We start from the raw sequence: 18220 nt of genomic DNA, 5'->3' as shown, positions 1-18220 counted from the left end.
GTTTGAGCCCTGGTCTGGGAAGATCCCACATGCCGCGGAGCAACTAAGCCCGTGCACCACAACTACAGAGTCTGCTCTCTGGAGCCCACGTGCCACAACTACTGAAGCCCGCGCGCCTAGAGCTCGTGCTCCGCAACAGGAGAAGCCACCACAATGAGAAGCCCGTGCACCACAAGGAAGAGTAGCCCCCGCTCGTGGCAACTAGAGAAAGTCCACGTCCAGCAACAAAGACCCAATGCTGCCCAAAATTAATTAATTAATTAATTAAAAAAAAAACTTTTAAAAAATTGGGAGGAACTTCAGGAAAAAACAATTTCACTTTCTGACTAAATATGATCTTTTAATTGGTTTCCTTGTTATTACAGTTTTTAAAGAACTGTAATTTAATAAAGACTTAAAAGTCCATGTGTCTAAAAATAATCAATATTTTCAGTGCAATTGTTTTTAATGGTTTAATTATTGTCTCCTCTCTCTGGAGTTTTATCTGGAGCATGGGGGTTGAAGATGAGATTCATCTTATCTCTGATTAACGACCCTGAAAGGGGGGGTTGAGAAGTGCCCAAACCTGTCCTTAACAGAACTAAAGTGCTCAAGAACACGCCTGCTATTCATGAATAAAATTTGGAACGTAAGCCAAAAAAGTGCAGTTTAAGGCTCACCTTAGCTGCACTACATTTTCAACCTTAACACAATGTGCTAAAAGGTACAAGGCACTCGGTTTAAAAATAAGATCAGAGGTTCCTTGTAAGACTACGGGAAGTAAAAATCACACTACCCACCTTCAATCGCAGTCTTTTGCACAGCAATGCTGGTCAGGCCTGCATCCCACCCACCAGGGTAGATTTCTGAACCTCATGGAAAAAGCCCCAGGTCTCCGAGAAGCTCAGGCACTAAACCAAGTCCATTAGGATGGTTTGGAATTCATTAGAGAAATGCTTTGCTCATGGTTCAAAGTGCACCATATACATCTCTTCTCAGAGGAAATAAGTCCTCCCCACCCGCTACTTTCCACATCTTGAGTTTGAGAGTAAGTAAATGTAAAATTTACCCCAAATAACACAGGGTTATAAGGCAACACGTGCCCGGGGCCCATGAGAAATCGGGATGACCATTTGGCGGCACCTTGCTGTCTCAGGAACACAAGAAGTCACAACTCCCAGCCTCCACCCCCATCCTGACTCCCCAGGACCATATCAGCTGGCATGACAGGTGTCAGGGACAGTCCTTGCTAGAACTGCTGACTGAGGGGCCTATCTGCTACTCTAGAAAGCGAATGTTCTGATAGAGATTCTACATTCAGGCCTAAACCCCAAAATCAAAGCCAGCAACACATGGAAAGAAAAGCAGCCCAAGATAATGGAGGAAATCTTCAGAGAATAGACTGTATCCACAGCAGGCCCAGGTGGAGAAAGGCCAGGCTTCACTAATGTTTGCTCTTCTTACCACACAAATATACTCAGGGCTTTTATAGCAAGATTTCAGTTTGATACCAAGAACTCACGAGGGAGGATTTTATTACTAAAGTAATCATAAGCATCAGTTACAGGCGGGTTTGCCCTGGGTTAGGAGCACTGGGGAGCATCCTACACCCAGATCTGGGGAAGCCCTTTGTTCAGGAAATCCCCGCCCCTCAGCCAAAGCGTTAATTTCACTTCAAGGCCCCAAATCAAAATTTTAAAGTGCCCCCTTAAAGAACTGCAGAATAAACAAACAGGTCCCGTGCTTTTCCTGGAACCCAGTCTCTGGCCCCCAGGACAATATCAAATTACAGGGTTTTTCTTCCCATATATGGTCTCTTATTTCTTTTCCTTTTTTTCAAAGAGGATCACAATTGCACCCTGTTGTGTGTCTTCGGTTTCAAATACCTTGCAAATACATCCCCATTCTGAATCTCTCCCGAGCCTCCGAAGAATCTGGGAGGGGCTCACAAACGCAATTTGAATAATAATGAAGCGACTGAACAATTTAACCACCAAAGGTAGCCCTAGAGACTCCAACAAAAGGGTTGAAAGCCTTCATCTACAAAAATGTGGCCACCTGCTCGCCTGTGGGACCAGTTATGGGGAGTGCGGAAGAGAGAGGCGCACAGGTGCACACACGAGTTTAAGCAAATGGGGAATTAGTACAAATGCTCCCTGGGGACCAGACACTATGAAAAAGGGCGACTTGGAAAGCTCCTTTCTCATCTATCAGGCTCAAGGTCTAGTTAACAACCTTCCCCTTCTGATTAATTGAAAGTAGCACTCACCATACGTAAAATAATGAAAACTCACCCCCCCCCGGAGAAAGGCTTTGTTTGTATGGAGAATTTAAAACAAGTCCAGTGAATTTTCAATAAAAGTTCTTCAAAATCAACAGTCACGAAAGTACTTTTTATCCCTCATGCAATTTCTGCCAAGTGAACATTTTAAAAGTTAGTTCGTTCTTTAGGATGCTGACAGTTCCACCTAGATGTTATGTTTACCAGCCTCACTCTACTTGACCTTTCCAAAAGACCTTACAATAAAGGACTTTTTCCTCGATTTGGAGGGAAACAAAAAAGATGAACCTTTCTGGAATCCTAAAAAGCTCTCAACTCCCTTAGTCCTTAAGAATTAAACGCAGGAAGCCCCCGCTGGCTGAACAATTGCTAAATCCTGCTTCTTGAACAGGAAACAGAGTTTGCTTCTGAGTGGCTCCGTATTCCCCCGCCCCGCGCTCACTCCAGGGCAGGCGCTGCCATGCCCAGGTGGTGACGCTGAGCAGAGATAAGGTGTCCTAACAACCTTATTTGCCTGGATCTCTGGATACCCGCGGCCACACGGCGACTCCTTTATCACCTGGGTGCATCCCTCCGCCGACCTGGGCGGCCCCGGGACCCCTCCCGCGGCGACACGGGGCAAGACTGACACCCGCAGCTGCCGACGACCCTGCCAGTCACGCTGCCGCCGGCTGCCTTTTTTAGCCACGACATCTGACCCCGGCTCCGACAGCAGCAAGCAAGGAGAGATCCCAGGGCGCGCCGGGCGGTCCCCTCCCCTCCCAAACCCCCGGACCCTGCGGAGAGCTCGGGGTGAGGCGTGGGGGAGGTACTGGCCCTGGAACTGGCAGAGAGCGCGCGTTCCTCCTGCCCAGACGCTTCCTCTCCGTCCTCTCCACCGATCCCGGCCCCCGCTCCGCTGCCTGCACCCGGGCTCCCCCATTTTGCATCTCGCCGCGGCTCCTCTGGCGCCCCTCCCCACTCCCACCCCCCAACTCCGCTTGCCTGGATCCCCTCCAAGTCAGCTGCCCGCGCGCCGGGCCCGGCGGGGGTGCGGGCCGAGGACGCTCGGGGCGCGGGGCCGAGCGGGGGAGCCGGTGCTCACCTCCCTCCTCCGTCCCGCTGTCCGGCTCGGCGTCCGAGGAGTCGGGCCCGTCCCCGTAGCCCGCTAGCCCCACCAGCTCATCCTCCTCGTCGTCGTCCTCCTCCTCCGGCTGAGGCTTCCCCAGCACCTGGCTCATCGCGCCCACGGCCGGCCGTCCCCGGGGCGATGGGGGTCTCTGGTGGGGAGCGCCAAACCTCCCGGCCTGCCGCTCGCAACCTATTTCTGAATTGGGGTTTTGTCCCGAGGTTCGCGGGCTGAGGCGGGGGCCGCGCGTCCCTCGCAGCGGTCGGCGTCCAGGTCTGGGTCCCGCCGTTCGCAGCGCGCCCGGAGCCCCCCCTGCCCCGCCCGCCCGCCGGCGGAGGAGTCAGCCAGAGCGCGGCAGTTCCTCCCCAGAGGAGGGAGAGAGAGACTGCGTGACCCAAGTCACCTGACACACACTGTCATACACTCTCTCTCTCTCTCTCTCACACACACACACACACACACACACACACACACACACCGCACGGGCGCGCGCGCGCTTTCCCGGGAGCACCGCTCGCTGGGGCGCTGGGCCGCGGCCGCGCACACACACTCAACCGGGAGCAGGCCGGCGCGGGCCCCTCCACCCACCCAGAAGCGCACACAGACACTCGCCCGGTACCCGGGGACCCGGGACGCGGCGCAGTCACCCACCGCGGCTGCTCGCCCTGGGCCCCCAAGCACCCCTCCTGCACGTGGTCCCCGCACAGGCGGGCGAGCTGGGGTACCGCGCACCCGGAGAACCTCTCCCCGCCCTCCCACGACACACACACACTACCTAGGGCGGCCTTCTCCAGCTTTCGGTCCCGGCCGAGGGTTCCAGTCCCAAGTGGGCTGCCCCCGCCCCGGACACTGCTGCGCCCAGGCCCCCTCTCCGAGCGGCGTGCCTAGAACACCCCGTGGATGCTGAAGCGCCCCGAGAAGAAAACTCTAGAGATATGCGCCGCACAGGCGGCGCAGTCTCCATAGCAATTGCCTTTTAGTGCGCGTTTGCGGTTCAAAGTGCTTCCCACCAAGAAAACAGACGCATTCGCTAATCAGGCCTACCCAGCTGTAAATGTTCCTGAAAAATAACATGCCTCGTGGCTGCCTAGCCTGAATAATAATTCCTCTGCGGCGTTTGGGCAACGGTCTCAGGTGTGTAACACACCAAGGGGCTATTCATAGCCACCTCCTCCTGTCTCACTGTTGAACAGACTGTAATCCCAAATCCCACATCTCAAAATAAAACGTTTCAAGGCTCTTGGGGGGGAGAGAGGGGCGGTGGACGGGGAGACAGGACTAGCGGCAGGGTGAGGGTGAGATTAAAACCGGCATTCCTCCACAAGCTTTTCACCACAGGACATACCGTACCCGCCCTTTCTGGATACTGCAAAAAATCACGTGGATGAGCTTCCTTCTGTCAAGCACAATGAGAAATAAAGCAGCTGGCCAGCAGGATAATCCAGATTCTACAGGTGCTAGCAGCTCCGCAGGTGGTATGGGGGAGGAGAAGGGGAGGAAGGCAGCTCAGGCTGGAGGCTCTTGGGGCCCCAGGGTGCTGCCTAGGTAGGGAATTTGGATGGAGAACCTACCCTATGCCAGGGGGCTGGGCTACAGGGTGAGGGTGCGGGCCTCCACGTAGGCTCAGAACAGTGTTCATGCCCTGGAAGAAATCCCAGTCTAGCAAATCATGACTCCGGTCCTGGATTTTGTAGTAGCTGTAGGTGTTGAAGGTGGATGCGGACACCTAGGAGGTTTTGGGATTTTCCAGGTGGAGGCAGTACAACATGTATGGCTGTATCAGTCAAGGTCCTTCCCAGGAGAAAAATAGATGGCACATGCAAAGATTTTAATTCAAAAGCCTTTATAAAGTAAAAGGGACAATTTACTAGGATGTGGGCAGAGTTTAGGGATCGACACAGGGATTAACAACAGTGGGAAGAGGTTATCTCCCCTAAACTAGTTGGTGTAAAGGAAGGGAAATAGAGTCCTGGACAGGGGGCTCAAAACAGGAGCTATAGCTGGTGACAGCCACTGCCAGGGCCACCTCCTGTCCAGGAGACAGCAGTGGGAAGGAACACACTGACCTCTCTTGCCTCCCACCCTCCATTCTTCTCTTTTTGGCCGTGCTTCCTGGCTTCCAGGATCTTAGTTCCCCGACCAGGGATTGAACCCAGGCCCCCTGCAGTGGAGGCACAGAGCCCTAACCACTAGACCGCCAGGGAAGTCCCTTCATTCTCCTGAAAGAGGTTCCCATTGGCCAAATCCAACTGGACGCCAAAGGGCTAGAGAGACTGCAACCTAGTCCAGGACTCAGATATTGGGTAGGGAGGGCAGTGGGTTCCAGGGGCAAATAGTATATCCAGCACAAGCAAGCTCTACTCACTCTTATCAGAGGAAATTATTCTAGGAGTAAGTTTCCTAGTCCATCTTCATCCATTCTGTTTAAGGAAAGAAGTACCTGGGAGGTAGGCTCTTTTAGAGTGGTTTTCAGACTTCCAGTTATCCCAGAACAAACCACCAGCCTGGGGAAGTGTTGAGCTGGCCTGATTCAAAGTGCAGAGGGCCCTAGAAGCCAGTCCCAAGGTCAGCCCAGACCATCAGGACATCCTTTGGGCTGTCTGCTGACTGTGTATGCCTTGGGGATCCAGGGGTTCAGGCAGTACAGTCGCTAAGCCAAAGGCCCCTCTGTGCCTGAGATCAAGAAAAAACGGAGATACCTGATGGTTCTCTGCCTTCTCCCCGCAAAAGAGAGATCCTGAGGGGGGGAACACCAGCAGGAGATTGGAGCATACTCTAGGATATTTGAGAATTTGACCATTCTTGAGAAAAAAAGGAACAAATCCACACACACACAAAATCAATAAAAGCCAAATCCTCAATTATGCTCCACCCCAAGGTAGATAAGAGTCATGTACAGGTTTAAGAGATTCAAATTCACTGTCATTTCAGAAATGTATAGTATTGATAAAGTTTGATTGAACAGAACAGGAAAAATCTTTATTGCTTCTCCTTTTTTTCTGTTATCATTTCAATACTGTCAGCTTTCAAATAAAGAATATGTTGAAAAATATCTTAGAAATTTTTAAATTTTAAAAGTCGTGGGCTTCCCTGGTGGCGCAGTGGTTGAGAGTCCACCTGCCGATGCAGGTGACACGGGTTCGTGCCCCGGTCCGGGAAGATCCCACATGCCGCAGAGCGGCTGGGCCCGTGAGCCATGGCCGCTGAGCCTGCGCGTCCGGAGCCTGTGCTCCACAACGGGAGGGACCACAACAGTGAGAGGCCTGCGTACCGCAAAAAAAAAAAAAAAAAAAAAATTGAAAGTCGTGTGTGTGGATCCTTTCAGAAATTAAATAAAAATAGAAAGACATTAAACACTGAAAGCCTTTGAGACACTCGGTATAGGATCTACTCAGTGAATTAGCTGCCGCCTTGATCACTCTGGCCTGGAGCTCAGGCTCTGTGACTTCTCCCCAGGAGGGCGTTCTCAAGAATGTGAGGATTTGTCTCTGGGCTACTCTTGGTTTTTGCTGTTGTATGTAACCATGGCAGGTTGCCACATACATGATAGGTGCTGAAGTTTATGAAATGAATGAAAGAAAAGAAGGGAGGAAGTTATACAGTACATGGCCAGGCATATTTTTGAAAGAAACTTCAGGAAAAAACAGAAGCCAGGGGCTTCCCTGGTGGTGCAGTGGTTGGGAGTCCGCCTGCCGATCCAGGGGACGCGGGTTCGTGCCCCGGTCTGGGAGAATCCCGCGTGCCGCGGAGCGGCTGGGCCCGTGAGCCATGGCTGCTGGGCCTGCGCGTCCAGAGCCTGTGCTCCGCAGCGGGAGAGGTCACAGCAGTGAGAGGCCCGCGTACCGCAAAAAAAAAAAAACAAAAAAAAAAACGGAAGCCAAATTTTCTACTTACTCTAAACCCTGGGAAATGCCACAGTGACATAAATATGAACTATGCTGTACAAGAGTGCAACCAGAATGAGTTGACGTGCAAGAGATGATGACTCTCAGGCCTTCCTCCCTTCAGGACTGCCTGAAGACTGGAAGGAATTACAGTATAATGACCATGGAATGCTTATTCTATTTTTGCTAACCCTTCCTTTCTAAAAAGACTCTTAACGTTCAGAGATATTTTGTAGCATCATGAAATATGAGATTTGTCTTTTGCCAAAATTTTCCAACTAATATTGGGAAAAAAAGACATGAATAAGGAAGGAGCTCTTCCCAAATAATATGACCTTCAAAATATTCCCATTAAGTAATATTATTGTCCTTAATTTACAGATAAGAAATATTCACCCAAGGTACCACATGGAAGGTACCAGATGGTGAAACTACTTTGGAACTCAGCTGGACACTAGACCTATTCCTATTTAATGGCATTAAAGCTAAAGTCAATTACATTATGGCCTGAAACTGAAAAGGGAGAAGGGGAAGGGAAAAGCTGGCTCCCAATCTCCTAGGTAAAGAACCAAAACATACATAGACACTAAAAAATGGGTCTGTTGTCTCAGGCCACTAATTTACAGGATCCACTGAAAGGAGGGAAAAGAAGAAAAATTGAAAAGCTTCCTAACGAACAGAAGTTAGAAAACTACTTGTCATAATAAAATTGTTGACCACCATCACTCCTTTTATTAGGAACACAAATAGCAAGTGAGGGACTTCCCTGACGGCACAGTGGTTAAGAATCCACCTGCCAATGCAGGGGACACGGGTTCGAGCCCTGGTCCAGGAAGATCCCACATGGCACGGAGCAACTAAGCCCATGCACCACAGCTACTGAGCCCACACACCACAACTACTGAGCCCACGTGCTGTAACTACTGAAGCCAGCGTGCCTAGAGACCGTACTCTGCAACAAGAGAAGCCCCCGCAATGAGAAGCCCGCACTCCGCAACGGAGAGTAGCCCCCGCTCGCCACAACTAGAGAAAGCCCACGCAGCAACGAAGACCCAACGCAGCCAAAAAAATTTTTTAAAAAGTAAAGCTGATCATTAAAAAAAGCATGTGACTTAGTTCCCTTTCTGACTAATATGGCTCTATTGTACTACATGCTTAGCTAAACTATAACATCTAAGTGTATTTTTGTTTAAAATTTGAATTTTAAAGGCCAAAAGTTTGTGCCCTTATTTTAGTGAATTATTTTGCTGTTACCAATTAGATGCTCTGTGACAAGGAACATGAGAGCTGTTTAAAAGAGACCTGTAGGGCTTCCCTGGTGGTGCAGTGGTTGAGAGTCCGCCTGCCAATGCAGGGGACACAGGTTCATGCCCCGGTCCGGGAAGATCCCACATGCCGTGGAGCAGCTGGGCCTGTGAGCCATGGCCGCTGAGCCTGCGCGTCTGGAGCCTGTGCTCCGCAACAGGAGAGGCCACAACAGTGAGAGGCTCGTGTACCACAAAAAAAAAAAAAAAGAGAGAGAGACCTGTACCGGCAGAATAATTGCAGTCCTGAATAGGGCAGGCAATTAAATACAGACTGCAGCCCTGCATCTTGGGGTATTTTGAGGCATCTGATGGCATTGCACCTGGTTCCTGGGATTCGCATGTTGAAAGCCTTTAAGGCTTTCTTTTTAAATATGTATTTAAAGCCATTAATTCTCTCTTGATGAAGCAAACAAAAGAAAGAGCCTTCTACAGAATCTTGCCGCACTCCTGCTAATCCAGGAAAGCCAACTTTTTCAAGAGGGCAGCTCAGAGTCTCCGGTTCTCCTAAGACAGTTGATGCCCTGATGAAATCATTAAATCATTTCCACTGAGACAAACCATCATTAAATATATTTTATTAAAATAATGTTTTGATATTTTAAGAACATGCATGTGGTAAATAGTCAAACAGCATAAAAGAATATCCAGTGAAATGTTAGTGTCTTCCCCCAACCTGCCCCCCTCACCGGCCCTACAGTCTCCTGGTTTCCCTCCACAGAGGGAAATATTCTGCTTTAAATGTGCAAACATATTTGTAGCCTTTATATATATATATATATATATATATATATATATATATATATGTAGCCTTTATAGATATATAGATATATTTGATAACTTTATCTCTTTAATAGTCTACAAATTTTTTTTTTAATGAACGTGAAGACAATTAGATTTTTAGGGCTGTACTTTGAAGGAAATAAATAGAGAGAGATGAGAGAGAAACCGGGGATGAGAGAAGGAGCCTGATTTAGATGGGGTCGCCAGAGAAGACCTTTCAAAGAAGGTGACATTTGAGTTGACCGTGAGACAGAGACAGACAGCAAAGTGAGTCAGGGTGGAGAGTGTTCCCCTGGAAGGTATCTCCACAGTTAGAAAAATCAAGGAGAAGTGAAAGGACTTGGTGTTGGAGGAACAATATATCAGTGTGATGGGAGAGGGGGACAGTGGTAGTCATGAGAAACAGGTAGTCTTCTCCACCAGTATAAAGAGTTTGGATTTTATTCCAAGTGCCACTGAGGCACTGAAGAGTTTTAAAAAGGGAGGTGAAATGCGTGGTTTACATTTCTAAAAGCTTACGCTGCTAGATTGTTTCCAAAGATGGCCTCAACAATCATGCCATCCCACGTGCCCTTCTGCAAATGTGACTTTGCCACTCCCTCCTCCTATTTTTCCTCCTCTTAAATGTGGGCAGGCTCTGTGACTTGCTTTAACTAACAAAATGCAGCAGAAGTGACAGTGACACTGTGCAAAGTCTGAGATAGGGTCATAAAAGACCTTGCTACTTCCTTTTTCACTTCCTTGGTGTCTTTAGCCACCATGAAAAGAAGTCTGGGCTAGCTTACTGGAGAGGCCCCATGGCTACAGAGGCCCTGAGATGTTCCAGAGCACAGGAATACAGAGGCCCCAGAATTCCAGCCATCCATCTGAGGGGCCAGGCATGAGAGTGACAACAACTTGGATTCTCCAGCCCAAAAGGCAACCACATGAGCAAGTCCAGCCCACTCTGCATGAAACACAGACTTGCTGTTACAGCTGAGCCCTGCCAGCCAACCCACAGAATCATGAACAAATAAAATAGCTGTTTTTTTTAAACCATTAAGATATGGGGTGGTTTGTTACATAGCAGCTGGTAGCTGATGAACATATTCTGGCTGATGTGGGGAAAATGGATTGTAGATTTCATGTTGGAAGAACAGGAGATCACTTTAGTAGTCCATAAGTGAAATGAATGGAGGCAGTGGAAACTGAGAGAAGTGGATAGATGTGATGTAAATTTTGGAGGTAGACTAGATCAGATTTATTGATAGCTAAATTAACATGGATGGTCAGGGAAAGGACTCGTACCAGACATTTGATTTGAGCAACTAGACGTATGGTAATGCCATTTATTAAAGTAAGTTAAGACCCAGATAGGAACAGGATTGGGGGATGGGAGGTGAATCAAGGTCCTTGATTTCTAACATTCTAGTTACTGTATATGGCCACAAGGCAAACTACTTTAATCCTGTGATTTTGGCTGTTTCTTAGATATCTATCATGTTGTCTTTGGTATAAATAATGAATTTTTCAAACTACAAGTCATGAATGAACTGAAGATGACACTTGTAAAAGTTCCAAACTAGTGAGATGGAATTGTTACATATGGACTTCCATAAAAAGTTAACTTTTTATTCATATGGATTTTTAAAGACAAGCTTCTGACATAAATGGTGCCGTAACATGAGAGCAGAAATGTCTTGACTGTAGAGTCGGCCAAACAGAGGTACTAACAGCTCCACATCTGTAGATCAGTTTGGACTTGGCAACCCCTGCCTTGGCTGGGAGGGTTACACTAACTTCAGTGATACAAAAAAGCAGATTCTCCAAGACAAATGACCTTATTAAAAATCCACAAGGGCTTCCCTGGTGGCGCAGTGGTTGAGAGTCCGCCTGCCGATGCAGGGGACACGGGTTCGTGCCCCGGTCCGGGAAGATCCCACATGCCGCGGAGCGGCTGGGCCCGTGAGCCATGGCCGCTGAGCCTGCGCGTCCGGATACTGTGCTCTGCAACGGAAGAGGCCACAGCAGTAAGAGGCCCGCGTACCGCAAAAAAAAAAAAAAATCCACAAGAATGAGAGAGTTCCCAAGATGGTAGAGTAGGAAGGCCCTGAGCTCACCTGCTCTCACGGGCACACCAAAATTACAACTATTCACAGAGATACGGTTGCTGATAAAGACCAGAACCTACCAGAAAAGACCTTCTATAACTAAAGATATAAAGAAGGAACCACAACAAGACAGGGGGAGAGGAGTTGCGGCACAGTCAGGACCCATATCCCTGGGTGGGCAACCCGCAAATGGAAGAATCATTACAATTGCAGAGGCTCTCAAGGAGTGAGGGGTATGAACCCCACATCAGGCTCCCCAGCCCGAGAGTCCTGCACGGGGAAGTTGAGTCCCCAGAAAGTCTGGCTTTGAAGGCCAGGGGTGCTTACTTTAAAAAAAATTTTTTTGGGGGTGCACCACATGCTATGTGGGATCTTAGTTCCCCAACCAGGGATTGAACCCACGCCCCCTGCATTGGAAGTGCAGAGTCTTAACCACTGAACTGCCAGGGAAGTCCCCAGTGGTGCTTACTTTCGGGAGACCCAGAGGGCTGTGGGAAATAGAGACTCCACTCTCAAAGGGCGCACATAAAATCTCACCTGCTCTGGGACCCAGGGCAGAAGCAGTAATCGGAAAGGAGCTTGGGTCAGACCCACCTGCTGATCTTGGAGAGTCTCCCAGAGAGGCAGGAGGCAATTGGAGCTCACCCTGGAAACACAGACACTGGCGGCAGCCATTTTTAGGAGCTCATTCTACCACATGGATGCTGGTGCTAGCAAAAAATTTTGGAATCCTCCCTCTAGTGTATTAGCCTTGGGACCCAGCCCTACCCCCATCCACTAGACTGCAGGCACCAGTATTGGGATGCCTTAGGCCCAGCAACTACCTACCAGCAGGCAGGCTTCCTTAAGAGCCCCTGAGCCCACAGCTGCCCTTGGACATGGCCGTGTCCAACAGAGGACCCAGGACTTGGCCCTACCCACCAGGGCACAGGCACTAGGCCTGGGACTCTCAGGGCCCTGCAGCCAGAGATTCCGAGACCCAGCTTCCCCCACTGGTGGACAGACACAAGCTCCAGGACCACCAGAGCCCTGTAACTTGCCATGGCAGGACCCAGCCAACCCACCAGCAGGACAGCACCAGCTCTAGGACCTGTTAGGCCCCAGCTCAGCCTACCAGCAGTCCGACACCAGCTCTGGGACCCCTGAACCCTGCAGGTAGAGACCCCAGGACCTGGCTCTGCCCACCAGTGGGCTGGCACTAGTCCCAGGACCCAGCTTCACCCACCAGTAGGTGAGAACCAGCCCTGGGATCTCCTGGACCCCAAACCCATCCACCTATGTGTGGACATCAGCCCTAGTCCCACAATCCCACAGCCTGCCTTGTCAGGACTCAACCAACACACCAGCAGGCCAGCACCAGCTCCAGGATACCAAGGCTCAAGCCTTGCACACCACCAGGCCAACTCCAACTCTCGCTCACCTTGGGGCCCTCAGCCAGTGGCCCTGGGATCTAGCACCACCCACCAGTGGGCTGACACCAGCTTTGGGACCCCCAGGGCCCTGCAGCCAGAATACCTGGGAACTGGTTCCGCCCAACAGTGAGCTTGCACTAGCCCTGGGGCCCCCAGGGCCCTGGGCTCACCCACCATCAGGCCAATACCAGCTCTGAGATACCTTGGACTCCTTAGCCAGCCACTCCAGGATCCAGGCCCACTTACTGGTGGGCCAGTACCAACTTTGGGAAAGCCCAGCACCTGCAGCCAGCCGTGTCAGGAACTGGCCCGACCCACCAGAAGGCCAACACCAAATCCAGAAATTTCAGCCCCACGAGCACCCACCCCAGAACCCACCAATGAGCCAGCACTAGACCCAAGACCCACTAGGGTTGCGCCGCCAGCCACCTCATGACCCAGCCCCACCAACCAGTGGCCGGCAGCCTCTGCACAAGGCAGGGCCTGGCAACCAAGCAGACTGAGGCCCAGCCACGCCTACCAGACTGCCCAAAGTAATCAGCTCGCCACAACAGAAGGACGCATGTTGCCCACATGGGGGCATCCCTAGAGCATATAGCTCTGGTGGCCAGAGGGGAGTGCACTGCCAGGGCGCCTAGGACATCTCCTCACAAGGCCAATTCTCCAAGGTCAGGAAACAAAATCAACCTAGCAGATACATAGAAATAAAAAGAGCAAACTAGGAAAAATGAGATAACAGAGGAACGTGTTCCAAATGAAGGAATAGGCTAAAACCCCAGGAGGAGAAATAAGTGAAGTGGAGAGGGGCAATCTACCTGAGAAAGAGTTCAAGGTAATGATGATAAAGATGATCAAAGAACTTGGGAGGAGAATGGATGAACGGAGTGAGAAGTTAGAAATTTCTTAACAAAGAGTTAGAAAATATAAAGAAGAACCAAACAGAGACAAAATATACAATAACTGAAATGAAAAATACATTAGAAGGAATCAACAGTAGTTTAGATGACACAGAGGAACAGATCAGTGAGCTGGAAGATAGAGTAATGGAAATCATTGAAGCTGAACAGAAAAAAGAAAAAAGAATAAAAAGAAATGAGGACAATTTAAGAGACTTCTGGTACAATATCAAGTGTACTAACATTTGCATTACAGGGGTCCCAGAAGGAGGAGAGAGAGAGAAAGGAGGGAGAACATATTTGAATACAAAGAGCTAAAAACTTCCCTAACCTGGGAAGGGAGATAGACATCCAAGTCCAGGAATAACAGAGAGTCCCAAACAGGATCAACCCAGAGACAAATACTATATATCACTTATATGTGGAATCTGAAAAAACAAAACAAGCAAACAAATAAAACAAATGAAACAAGCAAACAAATAAAACAAATGAATATAACAAAACAGAAAAAGACTCACAGATATAGAGAACAAACTAGTGGTTACCGGTGGGGAAAGGAAAGGGGGGAGGGGCAAGTAGAGGTAGGGGATTAAGAGGTACAAACTACTATGTATAAAATAAATAAGCTACAAGGGTATACTGTATGGCACAGGGAACACAGCCAATATTTTATAATAACTTTAAATGGAGTATGATCTATAAAAATTTTGAATCACTATGTTGTATGCCTGAAACTAATATAATATTATTAATCAGCTACACCTCAATAAAGAATACTTAAAACCATAAGAAAAATCTACAAGAATGAAATCTAGGAACTGTCACTTATACATACCACTTAATGTTACCTAAAAACATGGCAGATGCTCTCAGTCAGCTACTTACCATCCATCCCCAAACCTCTTCTCTTCTCCTGTTTCCCAAACTAGCAATGGGGAAAGTCAGATAGTACTCAAACTCTGAGACTCCTTCACGTCTTGTCAGTAAGAAGATAGGGGGAATCCTGCTGGGGAACTTCTAGGAAAGGGTTTGCTTCCTAATAAAAGATGTCAGGGTATCAGAAGAGCCCCCTGACCCCCCACCCTCACCCTTTCCTGCTCTGAACACAGTTGTGTGAGAACATGGTACTTGGAGTTAGGAAAGCCATCTTGCAGCCTTGAGGTAACAGGCCTTAAGACTAAAAGCCTGTCCTGGAAATGGCAGAATAGAAAGAAGGAAGACGCTGGATGACCTTGCTGAACTACTGTACTCAAACCTGTAAAAGCCTACCCCCCAAACTTCTTATTTCATGAGAAAATTAAAAGTCCATTCCTTAAGTCAGTGCTGCCCTACCTTGACCAGTCATGGCACACATATTTATACGGCACACTGACCTAAACGGACAGGCTGCTTGCAGCCAGAGGTGACTGGCCCAGAGACTTTGGCCGCCTCAGGCCCTGCCCAGCTGTCCCAGAGGCTGAGGGGATCAATAACTTGGCCATATCAGTAACCCATTTATGGCACACAAGTAGTGGTGGCAAACCAGTTGGGAAGTTCTACTTAAACCACTGAAGGTGGGGTTTTCTGAACTTTGCAGTAAAACGTATCCTAGCTGATACAACATATAACCTTTATAAGTGGACGGAGGGAAGGAGGGATGGATGGATGAAACGGGATCATATACCTATCGGTGAATTCAGAAGTTATGTCATATTCAGAGGATCCTAGGAAAGGTGTCTCAGGATATATCAGGAGATAATCACAGCTTCATTAGAAAGGGAACTTGGTTTTGCTTCTCTCTGTACTTCTCACTCCCTTCTCTCTCTCTCTGCATGAAAACTGGCTTTCTGTCCTTCCCCCACCAGATGGCAGGAGATGGCTGCTCCACCTTTCCAGGCCCAGTGATAGTGGGCTCAGTTTCCGGAACTAAGCTACCTGGGTAGCCTAACTAGCTGTGTGACCTAGACCAAGAAACTTAACCTCTCTGTGCCTTGAGTTCCTCATCTCTCAACTGTTTATAATGTTATATACCTCAATAGGGTTGTAGAAAGAATTAAATCCATTAAACTATGTAAAATCATTTTTCAAGGTGAGCACAATATAAGTTTTAGCTATTATTATTTTTGATTCCTAGGCAAGAAAATCTGATTAGTTGAGTTTAGGCCAGTAATCCATTCCTAATGCCCCAATCATATTTTACATAAGACCATATACTGCTACTCCTTTAGCACATGTACCTTAGCTATCATTTAATATTGATTGAGGACTGTATTCACCACTAGACTCTAGGACCATTGCTTGCGCTCATTGTTTTGTTCTCAGTGCCTAACACGGTGGTCAGAGCCTCTATGAAGCACAGTTCTAGGGAGCACCATTTACGTTGTATTTTATGTGCAATATGGCAGCTTGACGGTGGTCCAGTGCCAATAAGTATGCTGAATTAATGGCCCAGTCCACTATGGCTGGGGGTGCAGCTTGTGGCTGCAAAGGTCTATCCTCATGAGTGGGGAGACAGCTCTGAACAAAAGGGGGAAAAGCTGAATAGAAACTTCCAAATATATCTACCATGTGCCTCATGTGGCCAGGCACAGGTAATACAAAGTCAAACAAAGTCAGGCAGAGATTGCTGGTGTCATAATCCCCCCACCACTTTGTCCTTAGTTTGATATCCTTAACTGTTCTTGAGTATCAACATACTCGAGGAAGGAAGCCCAGGCTCAGTGGGGTTGAATCATGATTGGTTTACACTGGGTATGATAACCAGCCCCTCACCTTTGTGACCCAGTTGTGATCAATGACATGAAAGGAAAAATAGATTTAAGGGGCAGCTGTGAAGAATTTGTTCTCAAATTAAAATAAACACAGTGAGAAGGCCTGCCCCTTTCTCCTGCCTAGATGTCAAGCCAAAGACAAAAGCCAGTACTGAGGTGGTACGGTAGAATAATAGAGCCTAGACCCAGATATTTTTATTACATAATTTTTTATGTGTTTAAACCACTCTAGTCAAGCACACTCTTTCCAGCAGCCAAACACATTTTAACTGATAAACGTGGCCCCTTTATCTTTATAACTGAAAGTGAGTGAGGGAGACAGATCAGATAATCAGTAGCTTAAGATCAGGAACTGAGAAGGCGGCCCACTACCATCACTCCTATTCCACAGTGTACTGTAAGTCTTTGATTGCATAATAAGATAGGAAAAAAGACAGGGTTTCCCTGGTGGTGCAGTGGTTGAGAGTCTGCCTGCCGACGCAGGGGACACGGGTTCGTGCCACGGTCCGGGAAGATCCCACATGCCGCGGAGCGGCTGGGCCCGTGAGCCATGGCCGCTGAGCCTGTGCGTCAGAAGCCTGTGCTCCGCAACGGGAGAGGCCACAACAGTGAGAGGCCCGCATACCGCAAAAAAAAAAAGATGAACAATCACACCTATAATTGGAGAAATACAGGGCTTCCCTGGTGGCGCAGTGGTTGAGAGTCCGCCTGCCAATGCAGGGGACATGGGTTCGTGCCCCGGTCCAGGAAGATCCCACATGCTGCGGAGCGGCTGGGCCCGTGAGCCATGGCCGCTGAGCCTGCGCGTCCGGAGCCTGTGCTCCGCAACGGGAGAGGCCACAACAGTGAGAGGCCCGCGTACCGCAAAAAAAAAAAAAAAAAAAAAAAAAAAAAGACAGAGGAACTGAATAGTCGAATCTCAGAAACAGAATGCTAAGTGAAAAAAGCAAGTTGCATAGGAATCATGCAGAATGATTCCACTTACAGAAAAGTTCAAAACCAGGCAAAACTGAACAATACAGTATTTAGGGCTACATATGTTTGTGATGAGAATTATTATTTTTTTAATTATTTTATTTTATTTATTTATTTTATTTTTGGCTGCGTTGGGTCTTCATTGCTGCGTGCGGGCTTTTTCTCTGGTTGTGGCGAGCAGGGGCTACTCTTCCTTATGGTGCACGGGCTTCTCATTGTGGTGGCTTCTCTTGTTGCGGAGCACGGCCTCTAGGCATGCGGACTTCAGTAGTTGTGGCTCGTGGGCTCTAGAGTGCAGGCTCAGTAGTTGTGGTGCACGGGCTTAGTTGCTCCACAGCATGTGGGATCTTCTCAGACCAGGGCTCGAACCCGTGTCTCCTGCACTGGCAGGCGGATTCTTCACCACTGCACCACCAGGGAAGCCCTCGATAGGAGAATTATTAACATAAAATCACGGACTGTGGTTTCCTCTGGAGGACAAGGAGGGTATGATCACGGAGGGGCACATGTAAGGTTTCGTGAGTGGAAGACTTAGCAAGGGATGGAAGTCAGAATGGTGGGCTGAAAGACCAACTGCAGCTAATGTCGCAAAAGACAGCTAGTGCAGTCAACTCGTTAAAGAAATGTTGCTGGAAATAGGAGCAGATTATATTCTCATAGAACAGTGAAAGCTGTCATTGGTAGAGTAGAACATTTTTCTCATGAGGCAGAAGGAGAAAGTAGTGGGGTGGATGTATGAGGCTGGCTGTGATGGAGGT

General features: G+C 48.6%; 1 protein-coding gene across 1 annotated transcript in view; it reads right to left on the bottom strand.

Annotated features, from left to right (window-relative positions):
- The window catches only part of RRAGD (Ras related GTP binding D), a 38329-nt gene extending 34607 nt beyond the window's left edge, over positions 1-3722 (bottom strand). The window contains exon 1 of the mRNA XM_060167786.1: positions 3345-3722. Coding sequence (XP_060023769.1) covers positions 3345-3480 — 136 coding nt within the window. The 5' untranslated portion in view covers positions 3481-3722. The remainder of the gene's footprint in view (positions 1-3344) is intronic.
- Between the last annotated feature and the right edge of the window lie 14498 nt (positions 3723-18220).

This window comes from Lagenorhynchus albirostris, chromosome 12, assembly GCF_949774975.1.
Source record: "Lagenorhynchus albirostris chromosome 12, mLagAlb1.1, whole genome shotgun sequence".
NCBI classification, from domain to species: Eukaryota; Metazoa; Chordata; class Mammalia; order Artiodactyla; family Delphinidae; genus Lagenorhynchus; species Lagenorhynchus albirostris.
Note: the sequence above shows the minus strand (reverse complement) of the source record. Positions and strands in the feature narration are given on the sequence as shown.